General features: G+C 36.7%; 1 protein-coding gene across 3 annotated transcripts in view; it reads left to right on the top strand.

The window, feature by feature from the left end:
* Positions 1-21886, top strand: part of SGCG (sarcoglycan gamma) — a 67089-nt gene that overhangs the window by 25557 nt on the left and 19646 nt on the right. For all 3 annotated transcript variants that reach the window (XM_036228469.1, XM_036228468.1, XM_036228470.1), the window contains 3 exons: positions 750-851; positions 8796-8883; positions 13352-13471. In XM_036228469.1, the coding sequence (XP_036084362.1) occupies positions 750-851; positions 8796-8883; positions 13352-13471 (310 nt within the window). The remainder of the gene's footprint in view (positions 1-749; positions 852-8795; positions 8884-13351; positions 13472-21886) is intronic.

Genomic DNA, 21886 nt, shown 5'->3' with positions numbered 1-21886 from the left:
TTTCTGCAGTCAGAGCAAAGCTAGACTAGCACAGTTCATGGGAACCAAACAAGGGTGGTGTTTCAGGGAGAGAGAGGTCCAGTGTTGAGAAGTTTTGAACTGCCCACGAGATCGAATCGCATGACAGTGGTTGGTGATTTTCAGAATTGTCTTCTACCCTTTCTGGCCACTATTCACGACTGGGAGCTTGTTGAGAACAGGCACCTTGACTAGAGCTCCACATCCTCCTACACTGCTTTTCACTTAAGAAAGGCCCAATAGATATTTGCTATTTTGTGAACTCACATGATACATTTGAAGCCTTAAAAAGGTAGTTAGGGCATTTTGAGGGGTGGTAGTGATGAAACCGTTCTGTCTCCTGATTGTGTTGGTGGTTGTGTGTATTAAAACTCATAGAACTGTACACTTCAAAAGGGTCCATTCCATTGCATCTTAATTGTAAAAATTTTGAAATAATGATGGTAAGATTCTTTTTCTTACATGGCGATAGGCTCTTGGGTGTTTATGGTAAAGAGATTCTTTAAATCTTACATGTATTTTCTAAATAGGCCTTTGTATTTATGTAAGACTTAATAAAATATATATTGAATAACAACAACTGAAGTTTAAATAATGCATTTGAGAGAAATACAGAAAGGTGCTGATAGGAAGTCAGTGAAAATGCATATGTAATTTAAGCTGATTCTAAAAGAAATGGAGTAACAAAAGAAAGCGATAACAAAATCTCTATTGACTTGTCTTTTTAACAGACAGGAATGGGTCACTTGCGTGTTACAAGTGATGGGCTTCGCCTGGAAGGGGAATCTGAATTTTTATTTCCATTGTACGCCAAAGAAGTACACTCCAGAGTGGTAAGAAAACGATTTGATGAAACATTTAAATCATTTGTGCTTTTTATGAAAAAGAAATAATGGTTAAGTGCAGAAATTTAACATATTTCAAAGGAGAGTTCTTAGAATGTAGACATGTACACTCGTTCATGACACACTCATTATAAGAAGCTTGGCTCCAACGTTGTGAAACTCATTTCTTATATTACTTTCTAAAAAGACTCTATTTTCATGTGCTTCAGATATGAATTTGGTGGCCTCAGTAATTTAGACCATAATAAAGTAAAGGCTTGGTCATTAGAACCTTCATCAAAAACAATCTAAACTTCTTCCCGTTTATGCTTGTAATTTACATACACTTCTTTCAAGACATTTAAAATTATCTGCAAAGCTGAGAAAAAATTAGTTTCATAATGATATGTTCTGTAGTAATTATACTAACTACAGATTACGATTCTGTAGGATTCTCCATAAATAGATTATCAACACCATTAAACAATCGTGTGACTTTAAAAGTAAATCTGCCTCAGTATTATGTTCATTTACCTCCATGAAATTTATAACAAGTGGAGCCAAATATAAAATACAGTCAAACGATTTTCGTAAATGTTCTACTTTTCCTTATGTGATGCTATGGACTTTGTAGTAGAGATAAATATTTTGCTAGTTACTGATGAGGTGGTATTATCGAAATAAAATGTTAAAACTTCATTTAGATGTAACTTACCAATTGTAGGAAGAGTACACTCTTCATTTTTCTCCCTTTTCTAGGTACAAAAGGATCTATCAGTATCTCCTACAGACAGAGGTTGTGCCAGCTAATCTAGAGCAATTACAAAAGAAACGAAAGGCCAACCACTGTCAGAGAGATAAAGTACACTCCTAAACTAAAGATCAGAACAATCACCAACCTCTACTACCAACTACAAAATGATATGTTACAAAATTTATAAGTACTGGTTGCAATGGAGAGGTCCTAGAGAGGACAGAGCTCGCAGTATTATCAGGCACTAGAGTGTCACTCAGTTAGCAGTAGGAGCAGGCAAATGACCTGGAATATCACAGGCTGTTGACCGTTATCAGCCTGATTCTAAGAGCTTATACAGATAACACACTTACATGAGTCATGATGGCATTTCCCCGTATTAACCAGCCCTGTTGTATGGAAGCATGGGAAATAATGCAAGCTTTTGTAAAAAGGGAAGTCAGATGCAAAGAAAGAATTCATAAATTAGACCTTAGCCTTTTTTTCCTCAGAGTTCTGTTGGCTAATCTTCTAACATATTTTTTTAAGAGATAAGACTAGGAGAATAGCCTGGTGACTGAAATCAGGTGATTAAATCATAGCAAATTTAACATTCTGGAATTAATAATACTTTTAGTTATATCCTATGAGACTTTTTCACCTACAGCATCCTTTTTTGAAAAGGGAGCACAATTATTTAGATTGTTTTAGATAATTACATATTAAAGTCTCACAATGATACATTAATGTGAAATGTCAATACAGAAAATTACACAAACATTTGGAATAATATTACTTGATAACAGAGCTGTGAAGTATTTTGTAACTAGTATGGCTTTCCAATAACAGGATTAACTGAACAAAATTATCCCTTGTAATTTTTGTGTGCACTGATGTATTAGTTATGTTTTCTTTTCAAAGGTGAGTCTAGGAAGTAATTTTCCACAAAATTACAGAAATTACCTTATGAATTTGCAAAATTTGACACATATTTGATTTATCTATATTGCTGGGCTGGGAGAATTTTGTTCATTTTAAGTGTAAGTCTGCATGGTGTTCGGGCTGCCAGCAGATGATTGCTCAGTAACCCTTCAGAATTAATACGTGAGGCTCCGTCAGGACTGTGCTTGCAGTTCATGACTTAAACCCATCCACCTTGCCCATTAACATAAACACAGAGCAGTTATATCTGACAGAGCAAAAAGACTACATAGTAAAACATAGAGACACGATCGAACATGAAATGGACCAGAAACACAATTTTAAAGCTTTACTTGAAATGATTTTCTTTGAGGTTCACAAACCTGAAAAGAGACAGGGGCAGCTTACAATCAGAGCCCACAGAGCAACAGACGCCAAATTAGTGTCAACACGATTGGGACCCCAGCAGGCCTATTGCATGAGACAACAATGAAAAGCAGGAATTGCTGGCAACCACTGCCCAAGTTTGAGTAAAGCTGTATATCTGTGAGGAGGAACCCACAGAGATGCCAGACCAGGGTACGAATATCACTGGGGACAGAGGCCCTGAGCCACCCTGGTAAGACTGAGAGACCCTGGGGTCTGAATGGAAGCAATGGTAAAAAGCTTTTAGACAGGCTGGATAAGTGCAGAAATTAAAATACACAGGAGCTTAAGACTGAGACTTCGCAAACAAACCATGTAAGGAAAACTTCATCTAAAGCAAGGTTACAAAATAAACTCTACGAAAAAGGGTATTAACTTCCAAGTAAAAATAGTCAATCTGAAAATGACTGGAAAAGCACACTTGAGAATCCCAAGGACAAAAAGCTATTTTGAGCCATTTTAATTAAAAGAACAAGAAACTATAAAAATCAAAATAAGTAATATAGGAAAGATATTAACACTCTCATTAAATAACTAAAAACTTGAAAACATATGGTTCTCGCTATGGTCTGAATGTTCATATGTTGAAATCCTAATCCATCAAGGTGATAGTATTAGGATGTAGGGCTTTGGGGAGGTGACTAGGGCATGAGGATGAAGCCCCTCTAAATGGGATTAGTGCCCTTGTAAAAGAGGCCTGAGAGGGCTCCTTTGCCCCTTCCATCATGTGAGATTACAGCTGGAAGGCACATTCTATGAACTAGAAAGCAAGTCTCACTAGACACTGAATCGGCCAGCACCATGATCTTGGACTTCTCATCCTCTAGAACTGTAATAAATAAATATTTGTTGTTTGTAAGTCATCTAGTCTCTGGCATTTGGTATAGTAGCCCAAACGGACTAGGATAATTTTCAGATGTCAGACAAAGGCAGTCAGGATAGTTATCTATGAAAAAGTGAAACAAAAGTGGTGAGTCCTAGAATTACCCAGTTTACTGTCAGAACAGAATTTCATAAGTCATGGGCATCAGGTAGAATGCTAAGAAAGGTATTGGCTCAGGAGTGACACAAGATCGGCACCAGTGTCATTGCTGGTCTGGTCCCATAGAACAAAGCTTAACAAGGATCCTTGAAAGTATCATAATTTTTCCAATGACTTAGTGTGTCCCAGTACAAAGTTCAAAAAAAACTGTTCTCTCTGGGCACAAAGGTCAAGGAAAGCATGAACATGTTAAGGAGAGACATGAAAGATGGAAAGACAGAAAAAGCTCACACTAACCTAGAGCTGAAGGATAGAACACCTGGAATTCTTTTTTTAAAAGTCAATTGGTGGGATTAACAGATTAACAACAGACTGGACACTATAGAAAAAAAGATTAGTGAACTTTAAGGTGTAGCAATAGATATTAACCAAAATGAAACACAGAGGAAAAAGACTGGAAAAAACTAACAGAGTGTCAGTGAATTGGTCTCGTTTGTTTTTAATTGGAGCCCTTGAAGGACAGTAGAGAGATGAGAGGACAAATATTTGAAAAAAATAATGTGTGATATTTTTCCAAGTAATGTGTGATATTCTTCCAAGTGTGATGGAACTTTAAATCCACATATCAAATATGCTTAATGAACTTAAAAGAAGCAAGAAGAAAGCTACATCAAAGCATATCAATTAAATTGCTTAAAACTAGAGATAAAGAGAAAATCTTAAATGCAGCCAGAAGAATAGGACATCTTATATACAAAACAACAACAACAACAACAACAACAAAAAACAAAACATGAGAAAGAATGACAACAGACTTCTAGTTAGGAACAATTCAAACAGTAAAGCACCAATTTTACAGTAATGAAACAAAACCCAACCAACCTAGAATTCTGTACCTAGCAAAAATATCTTTCAAAACCAAAGGCAAAATAGTCATTTTTTTCACACTTACTAAAGCTGAAAAAATTTCTTTAGCATGCTGGCACTACAAGAGATATTAAGGGAAGTACTTCAGAAGTACTTCATGCAAAGGAGATATAATACCAGATGGAAATGTGGATCTTCATAAAGGAATAAAAAATACCAGAAATGGTAAATATGTGGGTAAACAAAAAATTAGTCTGTAACTTTTGATTCCCCCACAACTCAACTACTAATAGCCGACTGTTGGCTAGAAGCTTTACTGATCACATAAAGTTGATTAACACATATTTTGTATGTTATATGTGTGATAAGCTATAACTTACAATAAAGTGAGTTAAAGAAAAGAAAATATTATTAAGAAAACCATAAGGAAAAGAAAATACATTTATAGCACTTATTGGAAAAAAAATTCACGTGTAAGTGGACTCATGCAGTTCAAATCCGTGTTATTAATAACAAAGTAGATTACAGAGTAAAGAGATAAAGATCTCAGATACGGAGGGTTGTTTCAAAAGATGCAGGAGTAAATTCATCATTTATATTGCTAAATATTTATATAACTAATATTAGAGCTTCGAGATGCATGAAGCAAAAACTGATACAGCTACAAAAATAAAATAGAATTATCCACAGTTATAGTCAGAGATTTCAACATCTTTCTCTCAATAACTGAAAGAACAAACTTACAGAAAGTTAATAAGGATATAGGTAGGAGATTTTAAGAACGCTATTAACCTACTTAATATAATTAACATTTATATAGCACACTTCCCACCAACAGCAGAATACCAGTTATTTTTAAATGCACAGGGAATATTTATCAAGATTATATTTTGGACTATAAAACAAACCTCAATAAGCTTCAAAGTATTCAAATCATACAACATATGTTATTTGACCACAATAAATTTAATCAGACAACAGTAACAAAAATATCTGCAAATATTTCAAATATTTGGAAATTAAATAAAATATTGATACATAATCCATGGGTCAGAGAAGAAATCAAAAGAGAAATTAAAGAGTGTTTTGAACTGATGAAAAAGGGAAAAACAGTATATCGAATTTGGGGAGATATAGTTAAAACTGTGCTTAGAGGAAAACTTATAACACTAAATGCCTATATTAGGAAAAAAAAATTAATGACTGCATACTCACAGAGGAACTAGAAAAAGAACAAACTAAGCCAAATGTAAGAGAAGAAATGAAATAATTAAAAGCAGGAATAAAACAAAAATAGAAAAATAAAAACAATAGAGAAAATCAATGAAACAAAAAACTGGTTCTTTCTGAAGATCAATAAAAATTGATCAACCTCTAACTAGACTAACCATTAAAAAGAGAGGACACGAAGGACCAAAGTCAGAAATGGTAGAAGGGAGACCCCTGAGGATCCTATAGACATCCAAAGGATGGTAAGGGAATATTATGAATAACTTTATGCCATAAATATAATTTTTCCACAGATGATTTGGGAGACTTCTTAACAAACACATGCTGCTTCAGTGACTAACTAAGCCTCTGCCATTCCCACATTAGGTTCACATTTGAAATAATTAATCATGTCCACATACGAAGTGGCCGAAGGAGACTATTGAGAACTCTTAAGGCAGTTGTCATCTGTATTTGAGCTCTAACAACAACACATCCTTACATTGTTAATGATCTTATTATTATTATTATTAGTTTAAAGTATACAGTACATTGGTTAGACATTTGTATAGTTTATAAAACGATCCCCCTAATTGCTCTTTCTCTCCTGATTCTCCAACTAGCCATTATATTAATGCTAACTGCATTTCCGCTGCTGTGCTCCCCGTCCCGGTGACCATCTGTCAACTACTAATTTGTACTTCTTTAATCTTACCCCCCATTCTCCCAGCCCCCAACTCCCTCCCCTCTGGCCGTCTTTCATGCATCTCCCTCATAGCTCCTTATCTAGGTTACACACTCTGGAGAAAAGATATCATGCCTTGTGCCTCTTTTAGCTGCATCATAAGGCTAAATATAGTGTTGAATGATACATTGTTTTTATCCAAAAAATACAGTCAGAATTCAGTTCAGATGAATGGAAAAATTATTAAATGTTTATTTCCACCTGGCTGTCATTTCCAAATGGCATAAAATTGTCTAAAGGGTATCACTAGCTAATTATGAAAACTGAGAAACTCATTCACAAGCTTCAGCTCTCAGCTTCATCACATAGAAAATGGAAATGTCCTTTACTTCACAATAAACATTACAGTTTTTAAAAAATGTACCTGTTGATTACTTTGGGGTACTTAAAGAGCAATTAATATAAGAGCTTTCATTAAGTGATAGAGGGAATATTTATATCATTTTGTTAATATTGCTACAGAGCCATTTCTGCTCTATACTATGAGTAACAGAAAATCTAGCCAGGAGTGGCATAAACTCATTGGAACTTTTATTCTCATATAACTAGAAGCTAGACGGGGGCGGCTCTGGCATCAGTTCAACTCTCACCGACATTGGGGCCAGCAGCTTTGCCGTCTTTCTGCCTTCCCCATGGTTGCTAGGTGTCTGCCAGGCGACACCATGCAAGGCATGTGGCCGGGGAAGCCTGCAGTGCCAAGGCAGCGTCCTTTCCATCAGGAAAGCAAAAGCTTGCTTGGAAACCCCTATCCCGTCCCAGCAAATTTTGGTTTCCATCTTATTGACCAGCATTGTGTCACTTGGGTCCCCCTAGCTGCAAGACAGGCTGAGAAAGCAATTAGCCTTTCTAGCCTGGACAGTGGAAGGCAGAAAAAAGAAAAAGGTTTGAGCGTCCCCATTGGATCAGACACCTGGAGTAGTTCCCAGAATAGCTCATTTCGTCTAGGCATGGGAGTAGACCTCACAGCTCCAGCCTGGGCCCTATCTGCCCTTTCCAGGGGAATGGAAGAAAAGAGCATGGAAGTTGACATCTGAAGACTAGGTTTTATCTTGGCACTGTCACTTGATAGTTGTGACTTTGGGTGAGCTGTAATTTAATCTCTTTGAACTCAGTTTTCTCATCTACCATGGTACCTACTTCAAAATGTGAAAGGTAAAATGAGAGGATGGGTGCTAAAATTGTGGGTAATTTATTAACTTTATTATCATGCTAGTTATTTTATAACAATGCAAGAAAACAAACAAACAAACAAACTAGTATTAAGGTCGCATCATTGGATAAAATGTGAGTGGCTGATAAATCCATCTGACTCCACAAAGCCAGCTGGACAAATTACCTGACCTGTGAGAGTTCCAAAGTACTCCTGAAACTTCTTTCCTTCTGAAAAATTACATGATTTCCCACATCTCTGGAAGGTATTTTGTTCCCTCTGAGTGAACCGTAAACCCACTTGAAACCAACAGCCAAATTACTGCATTCCTTTTGAAGAAAACTATTTATATAAAAGCAAGCAATGTTCTATAAAACGAAACCACCCATTTAGAACTGATACTGAAGAAAGCACTGATGTGCTCATAAAGCCACTTCATCTTCCAAAGAAAGCTCAAAAACTAGGCATTCAACAAATTTGAAAAGCTCTTTTGAAATTGTGAAAAATCTTTGCATTTTAAAAATAATTAACATGGTATTTATATAGAAGAACTAACCATTCTATGATTTATTTTCCTAAAATATATCATGTCCGGAACATATAATAAAAATGAAATTTTGATTCTTTGAAAAAGAAAAAAGAATATTACAATTGATTGTTTTAGATCTTCACTGTGAAAACTGACCGGGCACATTGTAACCAGTGCACACAGCACTATAAACCCATAAGATTATTATATTTTATGAATAAAAGTTAATACATTTATCCCTTTAACATAATGTAATTCAAGCTTTGCAATAATTTTATGAAAACAAATGTATAGTATCATAGAATCTGTGACTATGGAGATTTTATACAAATCTTAAATTTATATACAAATATAAAGACATGTTTGGTTAACTTTGTAAATCCTTTCCTAGGACTCATCTCTGCTTCTCCAGTCTACTCAGAATGTGACTGTAAATGCACGAAACTCTGAGGGAGAGGTCACAGGCAGATTAAAAGTGGGTGAGTCCAGGCGCGTCACAGCACTTTGCATGTGTGCGGTTCATGAATAGTGTGCCAAATGGATAAGTTTGTATTTTCTTCTAAAGAATTCAAAATCATTTATGAACCATCAAAGTCTGAATTTTCTAAATATCTTGCTGTGTCTACTACAGAGGATAGTTAGCATGACTTTGAGGAGGGGATAGGGGACTGTCTAAAGTATTTTAATTATAGTTATTTTGATTCCAAGAAATAGAGGACCATCCAAGGTAGTACAAGAAACACATTGACTACTGTAGGATACACAAGAATCTCGTAGAGACTAAAGGAAATAATGGAAATAGTTGCTTTCAAAGGAACGGCGATCAGGGCTAAGAGCCAAAGTTCTCACTCTCCCTCCCCTTCCTGTGAACCCCTTCCGGTGAACCTTCTGCTCATGTAGCCCTCCCTTCTGATGTATATTTGCCCATCCTTTTCCCTTGGGTATTGTGGCTGCATCAGTTCTAACTCTGCAGGACCTCCAGGACCTCTCTGGTTCTACATATAATGAGCTGTAGTGCTCAAAACTAACAACTTTGTCCTCGATTTCATGAATTCTCAATGCATAACAAAGTATTCTAATTGGTCCCACTAATCTGTTTGGCCAGCTGCCCTTGGTTTGGCTGTGTACATCTACCCAGTCAGCTAAGATCAGGGAATAAGGTCACATGGGAGTGAGGTCATATGGAATTTTGTACCTTGGGAAAAAGGATTAGAGAGGAGGAATATAGATGAAAGAAATAACAAAAGAGCAAACCAGCTGTATACTATCAATATTTCACAGATTCACAAAACCTAAGAAATTTGATGGCCCTTTTGATTATGGAGAAGTAGACGAGAATTATACTGTCAACACAAGCTGGTAACTTTCTGTGTCTTTTTTTTTTTAATGGCTGTTTTTATAAAACGGAATAATGTTACATGTGAAACTATAGCCACATAGGAACCTGATGATTCCTTTTTATGATACAGGTAGAGGTAATATAAATCTGTCCTCAATTTCATGGATAAAAAAAAAAAAAAACCTGAAGCTAATTTGCTCATGAACACACAGCTAGTTCCTAGGAGAGCCTGACCAGGAATGACCCCGGGACTTGTTTCTCTGAGAGTTTCCACTAGCCCTCCCTCTCCCTCATCAGATTGCCTTACATGTAGCATGCCAGCAACTGTTTGAGTTATAGATACAGCTCTCATTTTTGACAATAAGGAATTTACTTAAAAATAAAATCCTATTAGAATTACTTTGGTTTAAACCGTTAGCCTCAAATCCTGACTTTTAACCTTAGTGCTTTATGCCTACTAGAGTGTTAAAATTAGTGATTTCTATTAAACCTTTGGCTGGAAAGCCTCTGCTATATAAAGAACCCTGAACTAGGGAATATAACTCACCAAATCCAAGATTACTTTCGGTAAATGATTACCCACAATCACGGTCATTCCAGCCTCACATTTCTTGAAAGGAGATAAATTTAACCAATCTGGGCATTAAAATGTAATTTATGTGAACTCACCAAATTAATCCCATTTCAGTGAATAATTGTTTATTATTAAACCACTGAAAAAGTTGGCAACCAATGCAATCAAAACCAAAAGTCTTAAATTCCAAAAGAAGTCAAACATTGAAAGCAAATGCTAATAGCTAGCATTTCAAATCTTTGAACGAAAAGATTTTAAATCATAAGCAACAACAATGGAATTTTACCAGTTATAAATGTAGCTCTGATTACTACCGTTAATTTTATTTTATTTTCAAGTTACAATTCTGGCTCGTTTAAAAATAAGACATACCCAGAAGTATTCAAGCTGTGCTCAGATGTGCTGGCCAAATTTGATACTTACTTTTACATGACGGCATTTAAATTCAAGCTATCATGGTGATGTGGGGTGAGGGGTTGGAAGAAACTGCTAATGCCTCATATCACATGTCAGGAAGAATTTGGTTGTATTTTCACTATAAAAACCCTTAAGCCAATTTCACAAACTTAATTCATCAGATTATAAAACCTTCTTATACTTATTTCCTTTATTTTCTGTTTCCTTCTTTGCACTACACGGCCTTTCATTAAAAATGTTATTTTACCAGTCAGCCCTTTTTTTTTTATCACCAAGATAGAATTTAAATTCCATTTCTTAAAGGAACTCTGCTGCAAGAGAGGATTACTTGCTCAACTTTCATTCATGTCCAGCTAGGTTATAAAACTAGTAGAATACTAGTAAAAGTTAGCAGGGTAATTCCAAGCTCAATGCTTTTAAGAGATGATTATCTCTGTGATTATGAGCTTGTCATTGGACAACAATTTATTCTGGAGCAGAAAACATATTTAAAGTGTGTGTGTGTGTGTGTGTGTGTGTGTGTGTGTGTGTGTGTGTGTAATTTTTTTTTTAATAAAATGAAAGTAAAATTTTCTTCTCTGCGCCTTTGCCCTTCACCTGGAGCGCCTCCTTCTCCCTTCATCAGGGAACCATAAACTGTTTCTTCATGGTCAGCTCAGACATCGTCTCCCCCAGAGATCTGATCCCCAAGGATAGAACATGAATTCTTTGCTAGGGGTCTCGTCAAACACTGTCCATTCCTGCATTGTGGCACTTATCAAACTGTCCCGGAGCTAGATTTATATGTTTTTTTTTTCTTCTATGGATGACGAACTCCTATAACTTGTGAGCGGCATCTCACTCACTCTTGTATCCTCAGTTCTTAGTGCAGAGCCTTGAACATAAACGGGCAATAAATTTATTTTGAATGGAATAGACCCACTTTCTTGTGTTTCCTTTCATTTGCAAGGGTTTATATGGCTTTGTTACTGATAAAAATGATGAAACTAAACTCATTTGTTGAAGATTTCATCCATGTATATGAAACCATGGTTACAGAAAAAAAAAAATGTCATTTAGTTTAACCCCTTTCATTTAAAAAAGCCTCCTAAAATTGTTATATGAACCTCAAGTTAGCAAAACTCTTTGAATTCTTAGGATAAATTATTCTAATTTTTTTCTCTTGATTTTAAAATCGGATAACTTTATATTCATCATTTAATGCAAATGCAAATCAGTGTTTAAAATAAATATGTAAGGTGTATCAGTGACACACAAGTCAATGCTGTCACTGAATCACTGGGTGACTAAATCTGGGTGGAAGCTCAGAAGAGCAAAAATACAGGCAACTGCCAAAAAAATTAAGGTAGGCTTCCTTAAGAGAAAGAAGATAAAACACAGAGGAAAAAATGAGTTACATTTTATAAATCACATACACACACACACACACACACACACACGCACACACACACGCACACACACATATGCATAGACACACGTTTAAGTGAAGAATAATTGAAAGGTTTTGAGGTATAAATTAATAAAATCGTGTGAGAATACATTGGTGACCATGTCCAAAATGGATTAATGTATTCATTGAAAAGCTTTGATTTCATTTCTAGCAGGTGTCCATCAACTTTAATGAGTACTGTCAGAGACAGAGGGACACATACACTATACAAAAACTGTAAGCTATTAATTTTCTCAGTAAACTTACTTTTCTACGTAAGAATATAAAACTAACATGCAAAAGAACTAAGGAACACTTGTAGTTTCTTAAGCAAATGCTGATAGCTGTGTTCTAGAAAGATTATTCCCTTATGCTCTGGGGTTTGAAAAAATGCAAACACAAAGAGAAATTATGAAATGTAAAATGATGAAGACCCAAGTGTATGGATGAGAGAAATTGAACAAGAGCTTATACGTTCCATGAGGATACAGTGTCCTCAGCGGCTGGCCCATAGTAGCACCCATTAAACATTGGCTGAATACAGTAATGATTTGAAATGCAACGGGTCTGAAGCTCACATGAAGGAATTAAGCTTGTGGAGAAGGTGATGCCTCTGTCACTGAAATTAAAAAAAAAAAGTGAGGAAGACAAAAACGAGGAGAAGAGCAGGAAATTGGGGATGTTCTTCCATGGTGACATCTATTTTTCTCCATGGAGTAAGAGCTGAGGACCTTTCTGAGGACAAGGGCAGAGGAGAGCATCTGAGTATAATTCATTTTCTGAGTTAACTTTGGCCGTGAAAGGGACCCATTTGTAAAAGGTTCTTTTGTAAATATCACATTTCAGAATACAAAATCTTTAGCTGGTTTATACTCGAAAGAATGCAGATTTAAATAATATGGATGGGAGAATTATATTATTTTTGGCAAGTTTTAAAAACTTGAAAATGTTTAACTTTTAACTAACTTATTTGTACATATATTTGATATATGTTAGCACAAGTTTGACAAATTAATTTTAATAATAGAATAAATTTAGGCTTAGAACTTACAAAATTTAATCATGGAATCAAAAAAACTGTTAGTAACAAATGCTACATGTTTAGTAATTTAGCATATGTAAAAGTAGAGATTATAACACTGCATATGGTAAACACTTTATAATAAACTGTTTGAATTAACCTTTCAGGTCCCCAAATGGTAGAAGTCCAGAGTCAACAGTTTCAGATCAATTCCAAGGAAGGCAAACCACTCTTCACTGTAGATGAAAAGGAAGTTGTGGTTGGTACAGACAGACTTCGAGTAACTGGTAGGTAGTAGCTCCTCTTCTTTCATTTGAGATATAATTAACGTATTATATTAGTTTCAGGTGTACAACAAAATGTTTTGATGTTTGTATATATTGTGAAATGATCACCACAATAAGTGTGGTTAACATCCATCATCACACATACTTATAATTTTTTTTTCTTGCGATGAGAAATTTTAAGTTTTACTCTCTTGGCAACTTTCAAATATACAGTATGGTATTATGAACTATAGACCTATGCTGTACATTACATCTCATGACTTATTTCATTTATAACTGGAAGTTTGTATCTTTCGATCCCCTGCACCCATTTTACCCATCCCCCACCCTCTACTTCTTGCAACCACCAATCTATTCTTTATATCTGGGAATTTGGGTGTTTATGTTTTTGTTTTTTGTTTTGTTCTTTAGATTCCACATATAAGTGAGAGCATACTGTATCTATCTTTCTCTGCCTGACTTATTTCACTTAGTGTAATGCCCTCAAGGTCCATCCGTAGCAAGATATTCTTTCTTTCTTTTTGTTTTTTTGAAGCCGAATAACATTCCACTGTACATATGTACCACATCTTCTTTATCTAATCATCTCTAGTAACTCTTGAGAAAAACAATATCCCATTGACTGCACTTCTGCAAAAGCAAATGGTACTTTTGGCAAGTTTGCTCTGATATCTTTCAGATTAGAAGAGACAAAGTAGTTTGAATTTGTTGCCTTTTCTTCGTGGCATTTCTTTTGAAATTCTTGAGAGTTTCCTACGAGAGTGAAACCCTCCTCACAAATCTTTGCTCACTCTTCTTGTACCATATTGTTATCCTTTATTGCTTTCCAATCATTATAACTCAAAAGCTTATAAATTTCTCTATCATGTGCATGATATTAAAGTATCTGTTTTCCATATGAGTTTTGCAAAAGAACCTTCTTCTAAATCTCTCTTATTCCCATTCTATCAGGTACTTGGATTCTCTATACTTTTACCAGAAAAAAAAAAAGTTCCTCTCTTTGAAATAAAGATAAGATGAGGTTTTGATAGGAATCATTTTTAGGGCTGAAAAGAAGAAATTTCATTTTTAAAATGTTCAGAACATGTTCTAAATTTACTTACTGAGCTTCTATAAAGACCTTGAAGATGTAACAAGGCATACACTAATTAAATTCATCCCTGTTCTTTTATGTATTATTCTGAAACCCATAGCAACTATATATTGTCACACATAATTACAAATATTCATAAATGAAATAGAAATAATGTTCCCTGACCTAAGAAGTAGTCTCAGCCCTAACACGATGTTTTACATAATATGTAATTCCTAACAAAACAAACTATAAAATCATAACCTATGTTGCAGCATACTCTATGGCAGTAGAGTCCTGGTTTTCTTACTAAAATAAATAACAATAGGAAATCTATTAAAGGAAGTTAATTGTTGTCTAATAAAAAAATGGCCCAAGTGCCTCCATCATCAGAAATCCACTGTTTCTCGTAGTACAGTGGTACAGAGATTGAGGGCTTTGGATTCTGTTCCTATCTCAACAATTGCTAGCTGCATGGCTTCAGGCAAGTTACTTAATCCCTTTTGGCTTTTCCTTGCTTTTAGAAATGGGTTGCTAATGTCTGCTGTACTGGCTTTGCTGAGTTAAGTGGATCGATGTACGCGAAGGATAACTGGGGTCTTGGTAGAGTTTTATTGTACTCAGAACAGTAAAATCTACAGGGCAGACTGTCTAAGAAACAGCTTGGATTGCTTCAAACCCAAGCCATCCTACCAAGCTCCTTCCAGGCCATGATGCCAATTAGTAGAACAGGCAAGAAAAATTGACAAGCAACTGTATTGTTTATCATCTACATGCATGTATCAGAAATTACCTGGAGGGCTCATTAAAATATATACTGCTGGGCTTCATCCCCAGAGTTTCTGATTCAGTAGATCTGGAATGGGATGTGAGAATCTGCGTTTCTTGGCCCATGCCGCAGTGCCAGGGGCCACACTTTGAGAACCACTGTCCAACACTAACTTGACCAGAATCAGTGGAAGAAGTGACATGCTGGAAACATACAGGCACGCTCTCTGGCACAGACATCTCAGTTGTCCTTTTTAAAGATGTATTCCTCTTCTCTTTCATAGCTGTTTCTTCTTCTCTTCTTTTCTCCTCTCCTCTTCTCTCTCTCTCTCTCTCTCTCTCTCTCTCTCTCTCTCTCTCTCTCTCTTTTTCTTTCTTTTTGTCTCAGATACAAATATCTTCCAAATTCCTCTCCAGTGAAACTCACCAGAGCAAATCTACCCCACTTGCAACTACTGTATACTTTCCTTGTCATGATGCCATTATAGTAATATGTTACTTTCATTGCTGTGAGTGTTGAGTGTATGAACGAAAAAATTTTAACCTAATGTTTTGGGCTGGATAATATTTTTAGGGTGAGTAGGGAGCTGTGCTGTGCACCTCAGGACATGTGGCAGCATCACTGACCTTTATGCATAGATCCAGCAGCATCCACCCCCCCCCCAACACACGCCCCAACAAGTTGTGACAACCAAAATGTCTCCAGACATTGCCAGAAGTCTTTGAGGAAGGGTGAGAAGGGAGGGGGTAAAATCATCTCTAGTTGAGAACCATTGGTCTACCTTAAACCTATACTGTTTCTCTAGAACTTATTAACATTTACTTAATTACTACTGTGTGTTAGTAATTAAGCTAAATGCCTATAGTACACAATAATGAAGATGTGCTCCCTTTTAAGTGATGTTTATACTCTAACTGAGATGCAAAGCATTAGTTAGTGTGTTGGACACAGTCTGCTAAGGATTGTAATAGATGCTTGGGCCAGGGCTACAGGACCTGTCTGGAGAGGGGGACAGGTTGTGCCAGAGAGTGATGGAAAAAGAGACAAGAGTGGGTCAGAGAAGGTATCTCCAAGAAAGAGAAATTCACTCCAGTCTTAGAAAGATGGGTAAGAGTTTATCAGGAAGAAAAATTAAGGATTATCATCCTAAACAGAGTGTAGAGCCTGGGTGGATGTTAATAGACAATTGCTAAAAATAATAATGGATGACTCTTTTGAGAATCAGATTGAGTTCCAATCCCAGCTGCCCCATGACGTGGATGAGTATAGACCCTGAGCAAAGCCTCCACCTTCTCACGATGCTCCAAACATCTCTACCCACTGATCTCTCATTGACTGGAAGATATTGTATGGAATCCAATAAAACAAGTACAAACTGATTGTGAAATTAAATGGTAAGTCTTGCCAAAGACTCAGGGTTTCTGGAAATCAAAAAATGATGCAGAAATACTGGAATCCCTAAAAAAAGCCTGTAATGAAACAAGACATGAGAAGCCAGACTTGCCAGCCACTGAAGAAGTGAAAATGAACCAAAATGATGACCTGATAGGTACTTCAGAATCGATAATTTTAGTATCATGGGATTAAAATAGTCACCCTTGGGAAAACTGGCCGTGCCCTCAGTTTGACTGTTATTATGGTTTTACCGCAAATATTAACTATTACATGAGCAACGTCATATTGTGCCACTGTAGTAGGCAGAATTCTAAAGATGGTCCCCAGTGACCATTGCTCTTATAATTTTCTGATCTCTAAAGGTGGATGGAATCTGCAAATATGACGAGATAATCACTCCCACGATTATGTTATTTTTATGGCAAAAGGGAGATTACCTGGTTTGGTCCTGTCTAATCATACGAGCTCTTTATTAGCAGAGGATTTTCTCTGGCTGGTAGTAGAAGGGGCTATCAGAGAAGCTCAAACTGCAAGAAGGATTTGTTGCTCCATTGCTACATGAAGATGGAGGGGACCATGTGACAAGGAACGTTGTGGCTTCCAGAAGCTGACAGAGGCCCTCGTCTGGCAGCAAGAAAACGGGGCCTCAGCCCCCAAACCGCCAACAACCTGACTGAGCCTGGAAGCAGATTTTTGCCCATGGTCTCCAGACACCCAGATTTTGGCCACGAGAGGCCCTGAGCATAAAACCCAGTCAAGCCCACTGGGCAGGACTTCTGACCTACAGAAGTAGCAGCTAACAAATGGGCATTGTTTTGAGCGGCTAAGTTTGTCATACTTTGTAACACAGAAATAAAATACTAACAGCCATCACACGTTTCCAACTGTGCTGGAAAAATTGCACCAAAAACAAAACTTGATTTGTTCTTTATTTCACATGATTTCACAGTTGTTACAGTGGTGACTGAGTTTTGTTCAATATAAAATACAACAAGAATATGTTTATAAACTTTAATTCTTCAAAATCAATTCCAATTGAAATTTTTTCTCCACTACTTCCTATAGAAGTTTAGTTCCTGTTTTAAATGGATTGACTCCAAGTCTCCATTGGAGTTTGTTGGGTCAGCAAAAGCAGCAGCACTTGACAGCCAGGGGGAGAGGAGCAATGAGAGAGGAGGCAGGCAGCCTGCTTCACTCCAGGGACTGGGAAAGAGAACCCCAGGATTTGCTTTGCTTATTTGCCTTCTGGTCACTCCTAAGACTGACTGCGCTAAGGGGTGGGGGTGGGAGTGAGAGATGGGCTGGCTCTTTAAGGGCTGCGCTCCAAATTCCTGACTTGCATCACATCTTAACTTGACTCAGACAAAGAAGTGTTTTCCTGCCATTATCTTTGTCTTCTGTACTCAAGGAATAAGATGAAACCTCTAACTCTTAAGCAGCTTCCATATAGACTTTAGTCAACTAGGAAACTGAATAATCATTTTAAAATCAAAATTGTGGAGGAGATTAACCAATTTGACCAACTCGTTTTGACATAGACCTAGGCCTTTAGTGGTCTCATTTGTCTCCCTAAAAATAGAATTGGTTACCAAGTGACCAAAATTAGCATGCCTCTTTCACTAACCCCAGTTACGGAACATGTGATTGAAATAGCATCCAAACGTCATTTTCCAAAAAAATAAAAAATAAAAAAAAAATAAGAAAAGAAATTCTAGTCCATTGCCAAGGTTGAATTCTGGAAGATGATAAATTATTAGTTTGGCTGCCCCAAAAGTATTTTAGTTCCTTGGCAATGATTTGCTAGGCTGGGTCCATTGCTTAAAGTAAGAAAAACAGTGTCCTGTAGAGGTATCCATTTTCTTATCACTAATGAAGGAAACGAGACCTAAGGATTGGCCAGTTCAACTTATTTATACCTCTCTGTGCAGCTAAGCAGGATTATATAAAGTCAATAGTGATGGTGTAGTAGAAATGCTGAAGTCACCCCCAAAACCGCTGACAAAAGAGGACCTGGAGAATAGGATTTAACAACTGAAGAAGTGAACATAAACAATGATGGCGAATCCGGTCCCTTAAAGAGAAAAGATAGACATCTAGAAGATGCTTATAAATCACCATGTCCTCCAGGCACAATGCAGCACATTCGTCTCCAAATCCTGTGATGTAGCTCTGTGGACAGTGGACGACCGGTCCATCAGCTAACAATCTTTCAGCAGAAAGGAACGAAAGACCCAATTAAAACTGGCTTAAGCTATAAGAATACAAATGATCTCCTGTGAGAAGTCCAGAGGTAAGCTAGCTGCAGGTTTACTAATTCAGTGAGCCGGCAATATTTTATTCCAGCTTTGCTTCTGTCGGCGTCCTCCTCTTGGTTGCATGATGGTTCCATCACTTCCAAGCCCTATTTCCCCATGTGATGATTTCCCTGGTCTTCTATGAGAGGACCTCCATGGCTTTTGGTGATACAGCCTCTTTAAGTTACCGTTCCATCCTAAAATCTCCTCGTTAAATTGCTAGTATTTCTCTTGTAAGTGGCATTTAGCTAGAATTTATTTTTTAAAAAACAATCTCAGAAACTTTGATTTTTAGTGACGAGTTTAAGATATTCACATTCATTTTGATAACTGCTCTATTCAGACTTATCTATGTCATATTATTTCATGGATTTTATTTTATTTTTTTCGTCTTCTCAAATTTGAGTCTGAAATAAGCCTGGTGTAAACAGGGCATACAGAGGGACCAGATTGTGCAGGCACTTGTCAGCTGTTAGAAGAAGTTAGGATTTGTTTTAAGGGCAGAGAGAAGATATTGAATTGTTTGGAACATGGCGATCCTAAGTTTATTATACATTTTAAGATCCATATGACCATTACAAGGGAGAATACATTATTTGGAAGAAAGAATTGAAGCAATGAAACCAGTTAGGATGATGTTAATTGTTGTATGGGCAGTAGATGATGCTGACTTGGTAGCAGTGGTCATTATAGGGAGGCTAATGACTCCAAACCAAGAACTAACATAGAGAGACACATAGATCAAATGGGTGGCAGGCATCCAGGGAAGGGAACAAAGATGAAAGGATTGTCCTTGTTTCTGGGTGATGGCATTGCCCTCTGGGTAACGAGGATGCCTCAGGAGGAGGAGAATACATTGCCAAGATAAAAAGAATCTATAGTTAATGTTTTAGAAACATAAATTGAATATATCTGCGAAACAGCCAAGTGGGTATGTCACGTTGGCTATTGGATATGTGGGCTTAGAGCAGAAGTCTCCATCAGAGAAATAAACGAGGGCATTCACAACCAACTGAACTGTGAGAGACGCCAGCGTGAAAGCCCAACCAGCCACCAGCAGAGAGTGAGGAGGGTCACGGCGTGGTAGGAGGGATGTCACAGAGCCATTTTTCTGGTGCCAAGAGAGACTGCTCCTGGAGTTTTGGGTCCAGGAAAGGGGAGGACAGAAATCACCCTTGGATCTCTATCATCATGGAGGTCATTATTATATTCATGAGAGCATTTCCACTGGACTGTGAGGCAAAGGGCACTTCGAAGTGGTGGCAGAGAGAACAGAATGGGAAGCAGCAGAGACATCATGTGGCAGTTTGGCCAAGAAGGGGAGCAACGGAATTTATTTGCACTGCTTGAAATGCCCATTTCAGTCCACAAGTGCCCAGTGAATGTGTGGGATCGATATTAATAAATGGTTTCCAGTGCAGACACAAAAATCTAACAAACGTCTGGGCATATAATATCCACTGTTGAACGGAAGTGTTAATATCGAATTCCATATATTTCTGTAGCGGAAGGAACCCAGGCGCAGCAGCACGTTGGGAAGCAGGGAGCCGCTGCGAGCGAGGTCCCCTCCGGCGGTTGCGCTGTGTCCATGCCCGCAGTGACCGCCGGGCTGTCTCCCATGGACTTTCCAACTGCTCGCCCGTTTCAATCCATCTTGTACACAGTCTGGCTACCCATCCTACATGAGTATCATTCGTCATAAATTGCTCTAAGATCCTGAAAAGATGGCGTCATCCAAATACTATTGCTGCTCCATAATAGAAATGGCCAGACCATTTACTACATCTAATCTTAGCGATATAGTAGTCTAAAAATAGATGTTAAAATGACTTTTTTTTTGTCTTTTTGATTATACTTTGTTGTATAAATAATATGGATACAGGGTTATATTATACTGGGTCATTTTAATATATGATTTATATGATGATATTTTATAGTGGAATTTTTTTCCCTTCCTAAAATTTGCATTATACAACCTCAAATAATATGTTGTTTTCTATAAGGATCAGATGTTACACTAATTATATTTTTATATAATCTCAGTTGAGATTATTTAAATAAGAATGCAAACATAAAGAAAATATTACATTGACAATCAGCAACCATTTCCTGAGAATTATTCTATGAAACCACTTAGGAAACATCTATTTTACTATGTGCAAATAAGTTAAAGAATATTTATTTTGAGGATGAAGAGTCATACAGTCAAGATCATATAATCTGGGCATTTACAGTTTCAACGACAGAGAAGCTGGTCTTATTTGAAGATAATGCATATTAGTCTATAGACTTTATGTCTGCCTGTAAGTACATCACCATTATCACATGTCACGCTAATCTCTCTAACTCTGGTCCTACCAGAAGGTAAGTAATTGGTGTATATTTTAAATCTAACTGTGAAGTTTATACTCCTGGTAAAATGGTCCCACTGCCACTCCAAGAATAACTTTAGCTCTTAGAAGATAAATAATTGAAGCGGTGTTAAGGTAAAAATTGTCTATGCAATGGAAATAAATACATTGCAATTTCTAGCTTGTTTTAGAAAGGGTGTGTGTTTCTAGAGAATAAAATATGTTGACACTGTTTTTCTCCGTCATCATATCATTTTATTTAAATAAAAATAAGGAGGCAAAAATAATTATACAGAAGTTTATGGCCCACCTTCCTTTTCATTCCATCATCCCAGCTATGAAAAGGAATTATTATTTTTTGATGGTTTATAAAGCTTATCTAGGTTTCTCATAACAAAACACTAGTCGCATTTCAAACAATACTATATAAACCACAGACAATTAATCTATTAAGTGTATAAAACTGTACTTTATCTATCTCTACTTATTAATGATTGGTCTGAGATGTATTTTTTCTTTACTTTTTTTGCATCT

The sequence above is a fragment of the Rousettus aegyptiacus genome, unplaced genomic scaffold (assembly GCF_014176215.1).
Source record: "Rousettus aegyptiacus isolate mRouAeg1 unplaced genomic scaffold, mRouAeg1.p scaffold_m13_p_11, whole genome shotgun sequence".
NCBI classification, from domain to species: Eukaryota; Metazoa; Chordata; class Mammalia; order Chiroptera; family Pteropodidae; genus Rousettus; species Rousettus aegyptiacus.
This window is presented reverse-complemented; position numbering and strand designations above follow the sequence as displayed.